Source organism: Syngnathus leptorhynchus, chromosome 22, assembly GCF_054491065.1.
Source record: "Syngnathus leptorhynchus isolate UIUO chromosome 22, UIUO_Slep, whole genome shotgun sequence".
In the NCBI taxonomy this organism is placed as follows: Eukaryota; Metazoa; Chordata; class Actinopteri; order Syngnathiformes; family Syngnathidae; genus Syngnathus; species Syngnathus leptorhynchus.
In genome coordinates, this window is record NC_141216.1 from 3214706 (window position 1) to 3228325 (window position 13620).

At 46.6% G+C, this 13620-nt stretch overlaps 3 protein-coding genes across 7 annotated transcripts; 2 read left to right on the forward strand and 1 right to left on the reverse strand.

Annotated features, from left to right (window-relative positions):
* The first annotated feature begins 72 nt into the window (after positions 1 to 72).
* On the forward strand, positions 73 to 5657 carry LOC147039356 (ceramide synthase-like). Of its 2 annotated transcripts, XM_085903488.1 has the most exons (7): positions 73 to 2349; positions 3408 to 3610; positions 3678 to 3761; positions 3836 to 4061; positions 4331 to 4426; positions 5069 to 5178; positions 5331 to 5657. In XM_085903488.1, exons 2-7 carry the CDS (start codon positions 3486 to 3488, stop codon positions 5575 to 5577), a joined length of 888 nt encoding a protein of 295 aa, XP_085759614.1. In that variant the 5' UTR covers positions 73 to 2349; positions 3408 to 3485; the 3' UTR covers positions 5578 to 5657. The 2 variants fall into 2 exon arrangements, with proteins under 2 accessions (XP_085759614.1, XP_085759612.1); XM_085903486.1 differs by having other exon boundaries at positions 5069 to 5657.
* Positions 5658 to 5662: 5 nt separating this feature from the next.
* Positions 5663 to 13566, forward strand: kif22 (kinesin family member 22). 2 transcript variants are annotated; one of them, XM_085903477.1, is made up of 15 exons: positions 5663 to 7414; positions 7544 to 8375; positions 8547 to 8709; positions 10130 to 10327; positions 10390 to 10517; positions 10596 to 10741; positions 10849 to 11058; positions 11456 to 11828; positions 11993 to 12110; positions 12239 to 12314; positions 12385 to 12559; positions 12644 to 12729; positions 12866 to 13066; positions 13140 to 13199; positions 13268 to 13566. In XM_085903477.1, exons 3-15 carry the CDS (start codon positions 8654 to 8656, stop codon positions 13295 to 13297), a joined length of 1857 nt encoding a protein of 618 aa, XP_085759603.1. In that variant the 5' UTR covers positions 5663 to 7414; positions 7544 to 8375; positions 8547 to 8653; the 3' UTR covers positions 13298 to 13566. The 2 variants fall into 2 exon arrangements, with proteins under 2 accessions (XP_085759603.1, XP_085759604.1); XM_085903478.1 differs by lacking the exons at positions 5663 to 7414; positions 7544 to 8375; positions 8547 to 8709 and adding an exon at positions 9570 to 9937.
* Positions 7366 to 9507, reverse strand: pagr1 (PAXIP1 associated glutamate-rich protein 1). 3 transcript variants are annotated; one of them, XM_085903490.1, is made up of 5 exons: positions 9172 to 9507; positions 8517 to 8716; positions 8087 to 8438; positions 7912 to 8003; positions 7366 to 7759 (listed from the first exon to the last, which is right to left on the reverse strand). In XM_085903490.1, exons 2-5 carry the CDS (start codon positions 8692 to 8694, stop codon positions 7524 to 7526), a joined length of 858 nt encoding a protein of 285 aa, XP_085759616.1. In that variant the 5' UTR covers positions 8695 to 8716; positions 9172 to 9507; the 3' UTR covers positions 7366 to 7523. The 3 variants fall into 3 exon arrangements, with proteins under 3 accessions (XP_085759616.1, XP_085759617.1, XP_085759615.1); XM_085903491.1 differs by having other exon boundaries at positions 7367 to 7759; positions 8087 to 8420; positions 8505 to 8716; positions 9172 to 9506; XM_085903489.1 differs by having other exon boundaries at positions 7370 to 7759; positions 8505 to 8716; positions 9172 to 9505.
* Positions 13567 to 13620: the final 54 nt, after the last annotated feature.

Genomic DNA, 13620 nt, shown 5'->3' on the forward strand with positions numbered 1-13620 from the left:
ACGAGGCAGGGCTTCTTTAGCATGTTAGCTTGTTTGTTCACAGAGTTTTAACAACAAATCTTTCTACTAAAGTGGTTACATTAGTTTAGTCATTAGCGGTATGGCATTGTAGGCGGTATACTTCTCGGTACAGAGGGCGCCATCGAGCAACGCGCAGGCCCTTTCGCACTGCACTTAGGAGTAACTGGAAACGGCATGCAGAAAATGGAGGCAAAAAATATTTTTGCTATTTCCTGGTGTGTTGCTTGGCAACTCGCGCCAACGATGGGCAAGTTTCCATAGCGTCATGGCATCCAAGTGCAGTTTGTAAGCGCCTACAGTGAAAGCTCCAAAAGTTGATCCAACCTGACGTGGGATCACTTGTGATGTTCGATGAAAAACGAGAAATATGTTTGGATTCATATTTCGAAAACGACTTTGGAGGTCTCATTGTCGTCGTTTGGTTTGTGAGGATGAAAAAGAGTTTTCTTGCGCTAAAGTCTTCCTCTCTGGGTCGCGCCAAAAAAAAAAAAGAAAAAAAAAAAGATGACTTTGAATCAACACTTCAGCTTTTGATACTGCGACTCTTGCACCTGTAAGAAAAGAAAAAGAAAAAAAATCCTTTTGCATGAAAGCAATCTGAATCGGCTTCTCAACGCAAAATGAACTTTTGAGTGCTTTCACTAAGGTTGTAAACAATAATATTTACATATTGATTTTGTTTTGAAGAATGAACCTTGTTGGCCATCTGTTTGATTGTAACTGTTATTGCCATAGTCTTTTTTTTTTTTTTCTTCTTTTTTTCCTGTTATTATTTTGTCTACCTGCCAATCCAACGAGTAAATGTCCGCCATTAGATTTAGTGTGTATAGCACCTAACATAAACTTTTATCATTTGACGTGGATCTTGCCGGTGTCGCGAAGAAAGGGCTTTAAGTCAAGTCAAGAAGCGCCACAGGAAGTTGACAAACAACAATTTCTGCTTTTGTACTTTTTCAGTTTTGAGTGAATGTTACCTTGACGTTGATTGCTTTTGCGTTGTGTTTAAACTGTCTTCTTCCTTCCTTCCTTCCTTCCTTCCTTCCTTCCTTCCTTCCTTCCTTCCTTCCTTCCTTCCTTCCTTCCTTCCTTCCTTCCTTCCTTCCTTCCTTCCTTCCTTCCTTCCTGTTGAGGAAAGTTGTCACGTACTAAAAAATAATTTTACATTTACACTAAGAGAAAAAAAAATACCTCTAGAAATCTGTACGGCTCTTGTGATAAATCTTAATGCCTTATCATACTCAACTGCATTTTATGATGATCAGATCATAGTCATGGGATTCATTACGAATATTAATGGGATGTATTTATATTTATATTTTTATATTTCTCAACAGTATGCATGTCCAAAAGGTTAGTGCAAAAACAGAGGGGGAGAAAAGATGCATATTACAGTCGTAAAATTTCGGTTATTTTGTAGATGAGGTAGAGATCATGTTCTTGTTTTGTAATTTGGACAATTTCAAGTAAAATGGGTAAACATGCACTGTGTTGTTTTCATCTGTTCGCTAACAGTAAGCATTTGTGTTTAATATGCTTTCATCCAGGAATCTTCTTAACAACCAGCATTCACTGATGTTCTGCTCGTAATCTTGCCTTAATCTCGGGTTTAATCTCCTTGCGGGGAAAATGCAATATTTTGAAAAGCAATGACAGTTAGAATTGGGGAACAACATTTGGACCTGTGATTAAGTCTTGAATCTGCTAAATACTTTTGACACCCGTGCAAAACAACATCCACGGAGCAGAATCGTGTGTGGCTCCATGCAAGGTTGTAATTTGTGAGAGGTGGCGGTGCTGCTACTGTGGATGGATGCATGGGGAGAAAAATGCAGTAGGGGAGAAAGCGAATGTTGCAAAACCTCGTCATGACTCGTTGCTGCTGTTAGCAAGTAGCTGGCGCAGCAGTCCGCTGACTGTTGAGTCAACAGCAGCAAGAGAGCGAGACACACACACACACACACACACACACACACACACACACACACACACAACAGATGCAATGACACGGGCACCGGACCGCTCCTTCGACCACTGACAATCGCCTCCCAAAGATTTCTCTTTTATTTTTTTGTGCGTTGGCTTAGACGTTTATATAAATTAGTCGCTGAATGCGTCCATACTTTAGCGAGCGAGTGAGCTTGTTGCTGATTTCGATCGAACTTGCTGCAAGCTAGCTGTTAGCTGGCTAGCTGCTAACCCTGCAGGCGTCCAAGTGGCCGCACAAAACATGTGGATCGTCGCGGAGGAGACCCCCGGGACCACTCTAGCTTTACTCCGCGGGACGCGAGTTTCAAGCGGCCGCTGACTGGACGCCACCAAAGCCTCTGTGTAAATATCCGTCTTATTTTGACCCGTTTCCTTCCTCCCCCGCTCGAGACATGTGCACTGAACTCCTGGCTGCTAGCGGCGACGGGTTAGCTCGGCGGCGGCTAGTGCTAACGGCTACAAACAAATAACATGTCAAGTAAAGTGTCGCCATCGTGTGTAATAAAACATATTTCCCCACACTTTTAACATGTTAACAGTCTCGTCTCTAGTGCAGCCTCGTTTTTATTCCTTATGAAAAAATATCCCACTTGTAAAGTAAGAAGCATGTTTAGCCGGCGGGGACTCGTTGGTTGACATTGGCTAATGTTAGCTGGCATGTTTAGCGTCATTGTTAACACAAATGACCTGCACTGTTGCATTGTTTCCAAATTTAGGCACTTATTTGACACTTTGGATGAAAAAAAAATCCAACGACAGAATAACCAACAAAAATTCTAAAATAAAATGTATGCACAGATAAGTTATGTAGCTTCTACCATCAAATGATAGATCATTTAATTGTTCTTTGTATGTAGCTTGCCGAGTTAGGTGAAAGTAAATATATCATTTTAAAATAAACAATTTCCACACGAATTACATGCACATTGTTCATATAGGGTTAGGTGATACTTTACATACCTTACTGATACCTAAAGTAAACAAAAAATACAGATGTAATGCTGTCAAATTTGAATAATCAATCTTTTCCGTAACAAGTCTTGGATCCATAGTCCAAGATAATGCTGCCAGGAATTTTCAGCACAAATTCTGTGATGCAATGTGCATGTGGCTAATGGATGACAACTTTTTAATGAGTCAGCTGTCCAGTGGAAGCGAAACCACTCGGAACCAGTAGGCCGGCCTTATTGTCATCAGAATGAGGCGATGCCGATGACATCATTTCACCGATTGATTTTCAGTTCGTCTTTTTAAGTTGATTGTAGGAATTTGACAATGAGCTTTTTAATCACGCCCATCATAACGTGTAAATTGTTTTCAACGCCTCTTGATTTCTCCCTCCTGTTGGACTCTGTACGATCGATACAGCCTGATTGTTGTCACTCTTTGACCTCTTGCAGGGAGGAGAAAGAGCAACAAATCTCCAGGACCAGATTGCCCTCCCAACTTTTTGCCTCTCAGACAGACGGCGTGGGACCATGCTGACCATCCTCGCTGCTGGCTCCGTCTTCTTTCCGGGCCTCTTCCTTCTGTCCAAGCAGTGCCTCAAGTCCATCCCGGCGCTGCGATGGAGCGAAGGCGACGCCGTCATCGTGTCGGCAAGGTTGGGAAACATTGAAGTTTTTTTCCTGGGTCAGCATTTGTTTTCACGCCGGTTGTCTCCGTTGTAGGTTGGTGTCGTCCATCCAGGCGGTCATGGCTTCTTCAGCCGGCTACATCATCGCTTCTTCCTGCGATGACATCATCGAGGATCAGTGAGTCTATTTGTCACAATTGCAATATTGTTTTGGTGCGGGTCGTAAGCCAAACCATTTCTTGCACCTCTCAGGCACTGGCTGACCAGCAGTTACATCATGTTTGCCGTCCCTTACTTCGTGTACGACATCTACGCCATGTTCATGTGCTACTGGTACAAGCTGAGGGTCAAAGGGCACGAGGAAGCCTCGGCCGCCCCCCTGCACGTGGCGTCGGCGCTGACCAGCTACCTGCGCCGCGAGTTCCTTATGGTGCTGCACCACGTCGTCATGGTTACCGTCTGCTTCCCCGTTTCTGTGGTAACCGCCCTTTCTCCTCCGTGCGTCAGATGCGAAATTGAGCGCCCCGTGGTGCGTTTATATTGTTTACGTGGCGACAATTGTATTTTAGATTTTCACCGAGAAAATTCCGCAGCAGCTAAGCCGCCATCAATTTTTTTCAGCCGGTGACTCCTGCCAAAGGCGTATTTACAGTGCCGCATAATTATAAGCGGTGCACTCCGCGGAGCGCGAGGTGTGATTGTCTTCTGGCCCGCTGACGACTTTCTGTCCATCTCGCCCTCCTCTAGTTTGTGCGTCAAGGAAAGGGAGATTATTTCCAGGGCATCATGTTCATGGCCGAGCTCAGCACTCCGTCGGTCTGCTTAGGAAAAATACTCATCCAGGTAGGTGGACACTCGCCAAGCCCCTGCAACGGTGCTGTGCCAAAAGGACGCACGTGGCGCTAGAGAGCCACGTTTCCACCACCAAGGACGCTACGTGAAGGGCATAGATGCCTTTTCATTCAATTCCAATTGGGAAGCCATCACGACGGATCATTTTCACATCACGCGACCCTTTCTGTTCGCCTTTTCCGACCCACACCGAGGAGAACAGGATTTGGTGGAAACGTGTCTTTCTTGCTTTTCCCCAATGTGGTTGTCCGCCTTCTCTTTATCCCATCCGGGCGCCGCCCATCCCTCCTTATCCTCAGCATGCAACCCGTATACGTTAACTGTCCTTTAACACGAGCGGCCCTTCCTAACATCACTTGGTAACGGCCCTTTGCTCGAGTAAACATTGTACACGCCGCCACCCTAACCCCGCACCCGCCCAACCCCTTCGCGTTTGTTCGAGCTGTCAGCTGTCTCTGCGCTAGTTTGATAAGCTCCAAAAAGCCGTGACGTTTATGGCTATAGGCCCTCTCGCTCGATGCAAAGTGGGGGGGGGGGGTGGGAGGCCAAGCCAAAGTCCACTCATGGCAAACCGCTGGCTTCTCTTTGTCTCTTTCTTTGTCTCTCCGCCCTCTCTTGTTTCCCCGCTCTCAGTACAAACAGCAACACACACTCCTGCACAAAGTGAACGGGGCTCTTATGCTGATCACTTTTTTCATCTGTCGAGTCCTCCTCTTCCCTTACCTCTACTACGTCTACGGAAGGTACGTCTTTTCTTCCTCCCGCCTCTCTTCTTTTAACGCTCAGCTTGGGAGTCTCTCATGCGCGGCGGCAAAAAAGGGGGAGGGGGCGGGGATGGCGTTTGCGTTTAATCAACCCGTCCCTTGGTGTCTTTCCTTTTTTTGTCGGGGTGCAGGTACGCCTCCATTCCGTTCCACTTGGTCCCCCTGTCGGTGCCCTGGCACACTAACCTCGGGGCCGCCCTGCTCATGGCGCCGCAGCTCTATTGGTTCTATCTCATTTGTCGGGGCGCCCTGCGACTCTTCACGGGCACCTCCCGCTCCCAGAGACGACGCGCGGCCACCACCGATGGCGGCGCGGCGGCCCAGCCGGCCAACGGCTTCCGAGCGCCCTCCGCCGAGCCCGACTTGGCCACCCACTGAGAGGAGTCGGGCGTGGCGGGAGGAGAGGGGGGGGAGGAGAGGCGAATGTACCAATGTCACGGGGTGGGGAGACAAGTAGCAAAGCGGCAAAGGTTAAAAAAAGCCACAGACGATGTCCTCAAATAGCGCTGGAGTCTTTGCAGGCCGCTCGCAACAAAGCGCCGGGAAGTCGGCTTTGCTGGCCTTCAAGCACTTCAGCCTCTCACTTTGTAGGCGTAAACATAAGGGTGCCGTCGCACTCTGATGATGTCATCGAGGCACTGTGACAGGAAGGAACGCACGCTGCTGACCTGAGAGGATTTCTAGCCTGGATGTATAGCAAAGCATAGGCCACCTCTTTTCCTTCATGTAGATCAAATCGTGACCTCGCGGGAAGAGCAGGTCCGTAGGAATGTATTATAGTTGTACGTTAGAACATCTGCTGGTCGACGGACGGCAGAATTCAGTTATAGCAACCGAGAAGACAAAAAAAAAAAAAAGAAAAAAAAAAAAAATCCTGGCTGAAGGAAATTCCGGCTTCTTAGTGTTTCTCTGTATCCTCTATGTAGTCACTGTCACTCTTAACATGTACGAGCAAACCCACAGACTGGGAGATCATCTCGTAGGACTGCATTCTGCTGCCTTATCCCCCTTTCTTTCCCCCCCCCCCCAATTCATTTGCTCTTTGTTTGATTTTCATCGTCAGAGGAGACGGGGACAAATGTGACGGGTGTACATAGCGCCGATTTCCATGTCAGTGTTAGGGCAGTGTTCCATTTTATTTTATTTTTTTCAAAATAATGTTTTCATTTCGTGTGGATCAAAGACGCCTCACCTTCCGTCGGTTTCCACGAAACGAGGCCCCGACCCCTCGCGCAGCTACGTGTAGACACGACGTCATTCCGATGATGGCAAACGCAACAGGGCACACTTTTGAAAGGATGGGCGTTGGAGTTGCTGAGCGAAAAAACAAAATGTTTGTTCAGTTGGCCAAAATATCTAGCGCATGGTCGTTTTTAATATTGTCCAAAGGCATTATTAAGGGACCCCCCCCCGCCATGTTGCGCTTTGAAGGGGAAACAGTATTGTGGGGAAACATTCCCTCGTAATTTACACGCAGCCCGGAGTCACAAAAACAAAACATTTATCCAGTTCAGTGTTTTTAATTTATGTATTTATTTTGGGACTTTTTACATTGTGCAAATTGCACAGCAGGTTCTATGAACCTTGTATTCTTTTTTTTTTTTTAAACAGACCGGCTGGCTTAGTCACTTTAATGTGTTGTTTTTAAAGCTGCAGCTGCACTCCTTTGGAAATGGGTCATGGCAAAAAAAAAATATATATATACATATATATAAAAATATATAAAAGGAGAGAAATGCGTGCCAAAACATCTGGAATACTAACACATTAGCCCCCCCCTCCCTTCAGACCCAGCTCAACCCGAACGTACCGTATATTCCACCAAATGCTTGTTATTTATTTGTAAGTATGTATTTATTTATTTATTTATTTGGTTTGTGGTTCTGAATGCATATTTATGCATCCGTATTATACTCGATGCTTTGGAGCCTGATGTGAAGGCCGTAATGTTACTCAAACTTAATCGGAAATATACTTCTCTGTCCTGATTGTCTCACGTGTTGTATTTATTTGTTCCTATTAATTGTCTCCACACCCCTGCCGAAAGAATATATGCCTGTGAGTATTTGTGTCTCCATGTTGCGCCACCATTTGTGTTCAAATATTGCTGCAGTGCTTTTTCTGTTTATTGATTATCCACATGATTAACTTCTAATGTCTGCAAACGTTCCTACTTGGTCAACAACACCCAACTGCAAGTCATCGGTCGTCTCAGGTTAGCATGTTTATTGCCATCATACAAAAACATAGAAAACATACAAAGCTTGTAACATCAAAAAGAAAAAGCGCCTCGGAAAATGTACAGGAACAATCGTTACAAGTGTTCAGTATCTCCTCTGCCTAGGTGAGAAGATGGTATTGGGGTTGCTGTCTCGTTCCCGTTCCTTGTCTCGCTCCTTCTGGCTGTTGGGCGACAACGCCGCCTCCAGCTTCTTGTCGTTCTTGAAGAGATCTCGGCCCGTGCGCATGATGTGCTCCTCGATTTTGCGGTGGCGCTTTATGTCCGACAGCACTTTGTCCATCCTGGCCTCCCTTTTCACGGACGAGCGAGCTGACGACCCTGCGCGGGGCCAAGGTTAAATTCACCAACAATGCAACCCAAAGTAGAATTTCAGCTTTCCATGTCGTCCTTCCAGCATTGAAGCTTCATGGAAAACTTTTGGAATATTCTACTCCAAACCATAGATAATAAAATTTGGATGGAGTGCTCACCTGGTGTCCTACGTCTATTAATGAAAGAACCTTTCGGCGTGGCTTGCAATTGCTGCTCCTCGTTAAAGTCAAACTCAGTTGGACTTGGTGGTCTGAGGGAAAAAAAACAAAACGAAAACAGTCAATCCATAATCCCTGAAAACTAAAATAGCCCTGAAATGCTTGTCATACTCACTTGAGATCCCTCTCTTTCTTCTCTCTCTCCTCAGCCTCGTCGTCCTCCTCCTCCCTTTTGGGTGAAAGGGGACGTTCGGGCGTGGGCGGCCTCCGGGGAAGGGGCTCGAAGTTGAGCTCCAGCATCTCGCCCTTAGCCAGGAGCTCATAGAGTCTCTTGATCTCAGCAGGAGGCGGCATCCAGTTCTTGGGGTCCTCCATTTCCTCATCGCTGTACACCAGTTCCCATTCGCCGTCCTTCTCCGCCACCTGCGTTCCCTCTTCGTTCTCCAGCGCTGCCACTAACTGAGGTGCATTTGTGTGTTGGTCTCCTACCAGCTTGTCTGTGTCTTGGTCTGGGGAGGTGAAATGAACTGAATACACATTTGTTAGCAATTTTCAATGTGGTCTGGGTGTTGTTCGAAATGCAATTTCCGTACCATTTGCCTCACTTTCTTGACCTTTGTCGTCCACGGTCGCAGCGTCCTCCACCGGTGCAGCGGTCATCTCGTCATCCTGTTGTTTCGTGCCTTCCTCCTGTTTGCAAGTTTCGTTTTTACTCTCTGCCTCTTGGACACAGAGAGACTGGATGCCCTCATGTAGGGCCACACCTGGGGCCTCTGCCTGCATTCTTCAACCAATAAGGTAAATTCTAAGCAATAAGCAAGAAAAAATGAAAAGAAAAAAGTAAACTACAGATGTTATAGTAGCTTTCACAGGTGTTTTGTGCATCGACGTAGGATTTAGGGACATTAAAAACACAGAAAAACACGTAAGGGTTAGCCTCCATCCAGCCCACTACTTTTTAATTTGTTAATCTGGATGTGGGGTGAGTAAAACGACAGTTTAGAAGACTATTAAATGAGATCTGAAATAGATGTCAGTGAATGAATGTAATGAACTTTGCAGGGAACATTTGGTAAAGGTGTATGCAAAAACAGTGAGACAGAATCGGGAAAAGCTCGGGAAGAACCTCCTGCATTTAACATATACACAAGCGGAGAGCGACTACATAAGCCAATTGCATTGACACAAGGAAACTTCCAGGCAAATACCACGTTTTGAAAGTGATGCAGAACAAACGTTAGCGCGCTGGCTCGTCATTACCGAAAGCTAAGTGTTGCCGTTGCTGCAAGCTCGGATGAAGTTATCTCCGACGACGAATAACATCGGCAAAAATCATTATTATAACTACACTATCATGCACATACGTAAACAAAGCGCCATTTTGGACAGAATAACCCGCTGACTTTAACACGAGCGCAGACTTGACAATCATGTGGATTAGCCGGCGATGTGGCGAAAGTGCGGCGGGGGTTCGTTTTTACGGAATCCCATACACAGCCACTTTTATTTATTTAATATCCACAAATTATAATTTGCCTATAAAATGCAAATAATAAAGGTCTTTTCCCAGGTGTTACTAAATTTGGTGTGGGACGGACATTTCGTGTGGCAGTTTATTACTAAAGTGCGCTCCGTCGGCATTTGTAAATCTACATCCGGCGCCACTTCCTGTATGGCCTCCCTTGGTCGGAATATATTTCTCCCACAAATAATTTTAATATCAATGAATGTGAGGCAGTATATTTTACTTTTATTGTTTGTAATTCTGTAGAGCTCATTTTGTTTTTAATCGCGGCAAGTATTTAGCGGCCTCTGATTGGCCTCTTGTCATAGCTCCTTTGGCCAGCGTTTCGATTGGCTGATTATCGTTTCCGGCCCTGATTTGAAACAATTTCCGTTAGCTTGTTTGGGTATCCTGTTCGCCATTGTTAAAACGTGGCATATACAATGTTGCTGAATTTGACTTCAGGACGCCATCTAAGACGTTAATAAAGGCTTCCTTTCCTGCATTCTGTAGAGAACATCGGTAAGAAATTGATACGTTTTCATATATCTTTTGGAATCACCCCATACTATGTGGCGTTCGTCTCTCGTGGGTTAGCGGTTAGACGCTTGGTAAAAGTCGAGCATTTTCTAAATAAAAACCGTAGCACGACGTTTTTATTCATATTTCGTTACCTCTTATAACTCATTTGCCCTCTTTGCACTTATTATCCAGAAGTCAAAACATGGCCCAGCGCGTGTCTGTCTCCGACCGTGGACGCAAGAAAACCACCCAAGTGAAGGTTGCGGTTCGTCTACGACCATTTCTGGACAAACAAGACGAGCGAGACACGGGACCTTGTGTGAAAGGCCTGGACTCTCAGAATCTGGAGATTGTAAACTGGAGGAATGCAACAGAAACGCTCAAATACCAGTAAGTATCCATCTGTCATCGATCAAAACCTTATATTAAGCGTGATGCGCTTTGTCTTTAAGTTTCGATGTGTTCCATGGAGAGAAATCCACACAAGAGGAGGTCTTCCTGTCATCCGTAAAGCCAATTCTGCCCTATATTACCAAGGGCCAGAATGTTAGTGTCTTTGCCTACGGGCCAACAGGAGCCGGTATGTTCCACTTACCCATATTAAGTGCTGTGTTACGATTAGAGATTGTGAACTGTCCCCCCCCCCCCTCATCCAAAGGCAAGACGCACACCATGTTGGGCAGTTCCGCTCAGCCTGGCATGATTCATCGTGCTGTTGGAGAAGTCTACAACCTGGTCAGTGCTCAGGACGAGGGTTGGGACTACTCCATTGGAATGTCGTATTTAGAAATTTACAATGAGAAGGTATGGTTGGCGTTGCACCGTTTGACTCCTTTGTATATCACAGTGAACCTCATATTTCCAGATCCATTCAAAAATGTTGCTGCTCTCCGTCCGTCTTCACTATTCAGGTGCTGGATCTTATGTCGCCAAACTCCCAGGACTTGCCCATCCGGGAGGACAAAGACAAGAACATCCTAATACCGGGCCTCACGCACACAATAATCTCGTCCTTCTCGGACTTTGAACGGCATTTTGTGCCGGCCAACCTCAAGCGTACCACGGCCTCCACCAAAGTCAACGAGCGCTCCAGTCGCAGCCACGCTGTCCTCCTCATAAAGGTTTGAGCGGAACCACTTGGCCATTCTGCCATTCTTTGAATCTCCTTTTGGGTGGCCTGAATGAAAACAAGGTGTCCAAGCTAAGGGGAATTTTGTAAAGAGTCCTTTTTCAGATCACCTATCTGAATTTTATGGACGTGTCCCTTAGAAGAAAACTTATGCGAACCTTGAAAAAGCACTTAAGCAGGTCGTGGCCTTTGTGCAGTAGGCCAGGATTTGGTAGCTGGTGCTAAAATCAACCCTCTCTTGTGATGCTCTCATTAGCAACTGCTGGGCTTTCTGGGACTTTTCAGGGAGAGGTACAAGCAGGTGTCTGCTATTTGTGTGTGTGTTATTTGTCCTTGTTCCTTTCCTTGCCTTCCCGTTTAGCCGATGTCATTTGTTTTTGTTCACGAAGGTGGTGCGCACCGAGCACTGCCTCCCCCGCCGCCAACAAACGGGCAAACTCTACCTGGTGGACCTGGCTGGCTCAGAGGACAACCGGCGCACGGGCAACCAGGGCATCCGCCTCAAAGAAAGCGGCGCCATCAACCTGTCGCTCTTCACTCTCAGCAAAGTGGTGGACTCGCTCAAGTCGGGCGCCTCGGTGCGCGTGCCCTACAGGGACAGCAAATTGACTCGCCTGCTCCAGGACTCGCTGGGCGGCTCGGCGCACTCGCTCATGATCGTCAACATCGCCCCCGAGTACGAGCACTGCTTCGATACGGTCAGCGCGCTCAACTTTGCGGCCAAGTCCAAGCTCATCGTCAACAGGCCCTTCACCCAAGAAAGTATGCAAAGTATCATCTCATTCGCTTCCATGTCTCAATTTGACTTGACTCAGAAATGATGCCGTCTTTCCAGACAAATGGTGTCGCTCTTGTTTTGTGCCCTGCATACTCAACTGCCCCCCCCCCCCTTTTTTTTTTTTTTTTTGGGCTGTTTTTCTCTCCAGCGAAACAGATCAGAGTGGATGCCGGGCGGCCTGGCACAGAGCCTCAGAAAAAGAAGCAGAGGGTTGAGAAGAAAACTAAGCAGGAGGTCTCCACTTCGCCGTCGACTCAACCTTGCAAGTGCGAGAACACTCGTACCCGCTGAGCACCGGCTCGTCAATTCATTTGTGTGTTGTTGAGCTCTGTGGAGCAAAAAGCAATCATCTATCAGTCAACCTACGTTGTTGGTGTCTTCTGGTTGTGCACAGTCTGTCAGAACCGTCACTCATAGAAAGGCTGCTTGCTCTGGAGAAGCGGGTGATGTGCTACGAGAAGCAAGACAGGGTCAGTACGTTTGAAGGATGTGGCTCGCAAACAAAACAAATCCAGGTAACTCGCCTTCATCCTCAAACAGGAGCAGAGAGACTCTGAGAAAAAAGGCGTGCTCCTCGCTCAGCTGGCTAAGGCAAAGTCAGCTTCCGGTCAGGAGCCCATCTTCAGGAGCAGCACGGCGCCTCTGCAAGAAAAACAGGCCAACGTCATGAAAGGCGACTTGCAGCGAGCCGTGGTCCGCCCTCTGCAGGATCACCGTAAGTCTTCTCTGAGCAGCTAAAAATAGAATCAATTTGGATTATTCATGGCGACCCTCATTTGCGATTTTCCCACTTTTGCAGTGTGCCGTCCGCAGCCGCTTACCGTCAGGAAGCAGTCAGTCTGCGTCAAGAGAAAAGCGGCCGTCACGCTTCCGCCTCACGCTGAGGTCAGCGTCCCTCCCCGCCTGGGGAAAATGTCCTTTCAGATGAATTATTGATCAGCAGCCTGTTTTAATTTCTGATAGTTGTGGACATGATGGGGCGCCATTAGACCGAGTGTTGCATTTGTGTGTTTGGTCTCAGCTTCCGGGCGCCAAAGAGAACGCAATGGTGACTAGCTGGGAATCCCAGCTGGACAAATCGGTCGTGGACCAGGCCAGGCATACGATCCTCCACATCCTCAACACGGGCTCCCTGAAGGAGCTGAAAAGTCTGCAGCAGATTGGCGACAAGAAGGCCAAACTCATCCTGGGCTGGAGGGAGCTCCACGGCGTTTTCTCCAAGGTACGTACGAGACGTGAAGCCTCCACCGCTTTGTTGTCCGTCCGACTCGTAATGTCGGGCCATCTTCACGCAGTTGGAAGAGCTCACTCAAGTTGAGGGGATGACAGAAAAACGATTCTCCACCTTCTTGAAGGCAAGTAAACAACTTTTGTATGCTGATGACGTGAGCTCGCGTTCATATTTTGCTCTTTCTATTTTCAGGCAAACCTTTTGAGTGAGATGGGAAAGTAATCACCTTCATTTTTTTCGGAGGAGGTTGGATTGTAATGTCCATTAATGTATTGATGTGACTGTAAATATTGTTTTTGAAACAACTTGCATTGCACCTAGAAGACTTTTACCGCACATCCTTTTTTGAACATATTGCCTGCGGCCTTATTTGAAAATGAAATTGTTGCCTTTTTTTAACCCCTCCCATCTCAGTTTGACCCAACAAGAAATGTCATGTTTTTTTCGGGGACATTTTTGTAAATGTAATTATTAAAAAAAAAAAACTAAAATCTCTGTGTGGAAGTATTTGTGACTTTTGTTGTGAAGTTTAAAATGATTTAAAA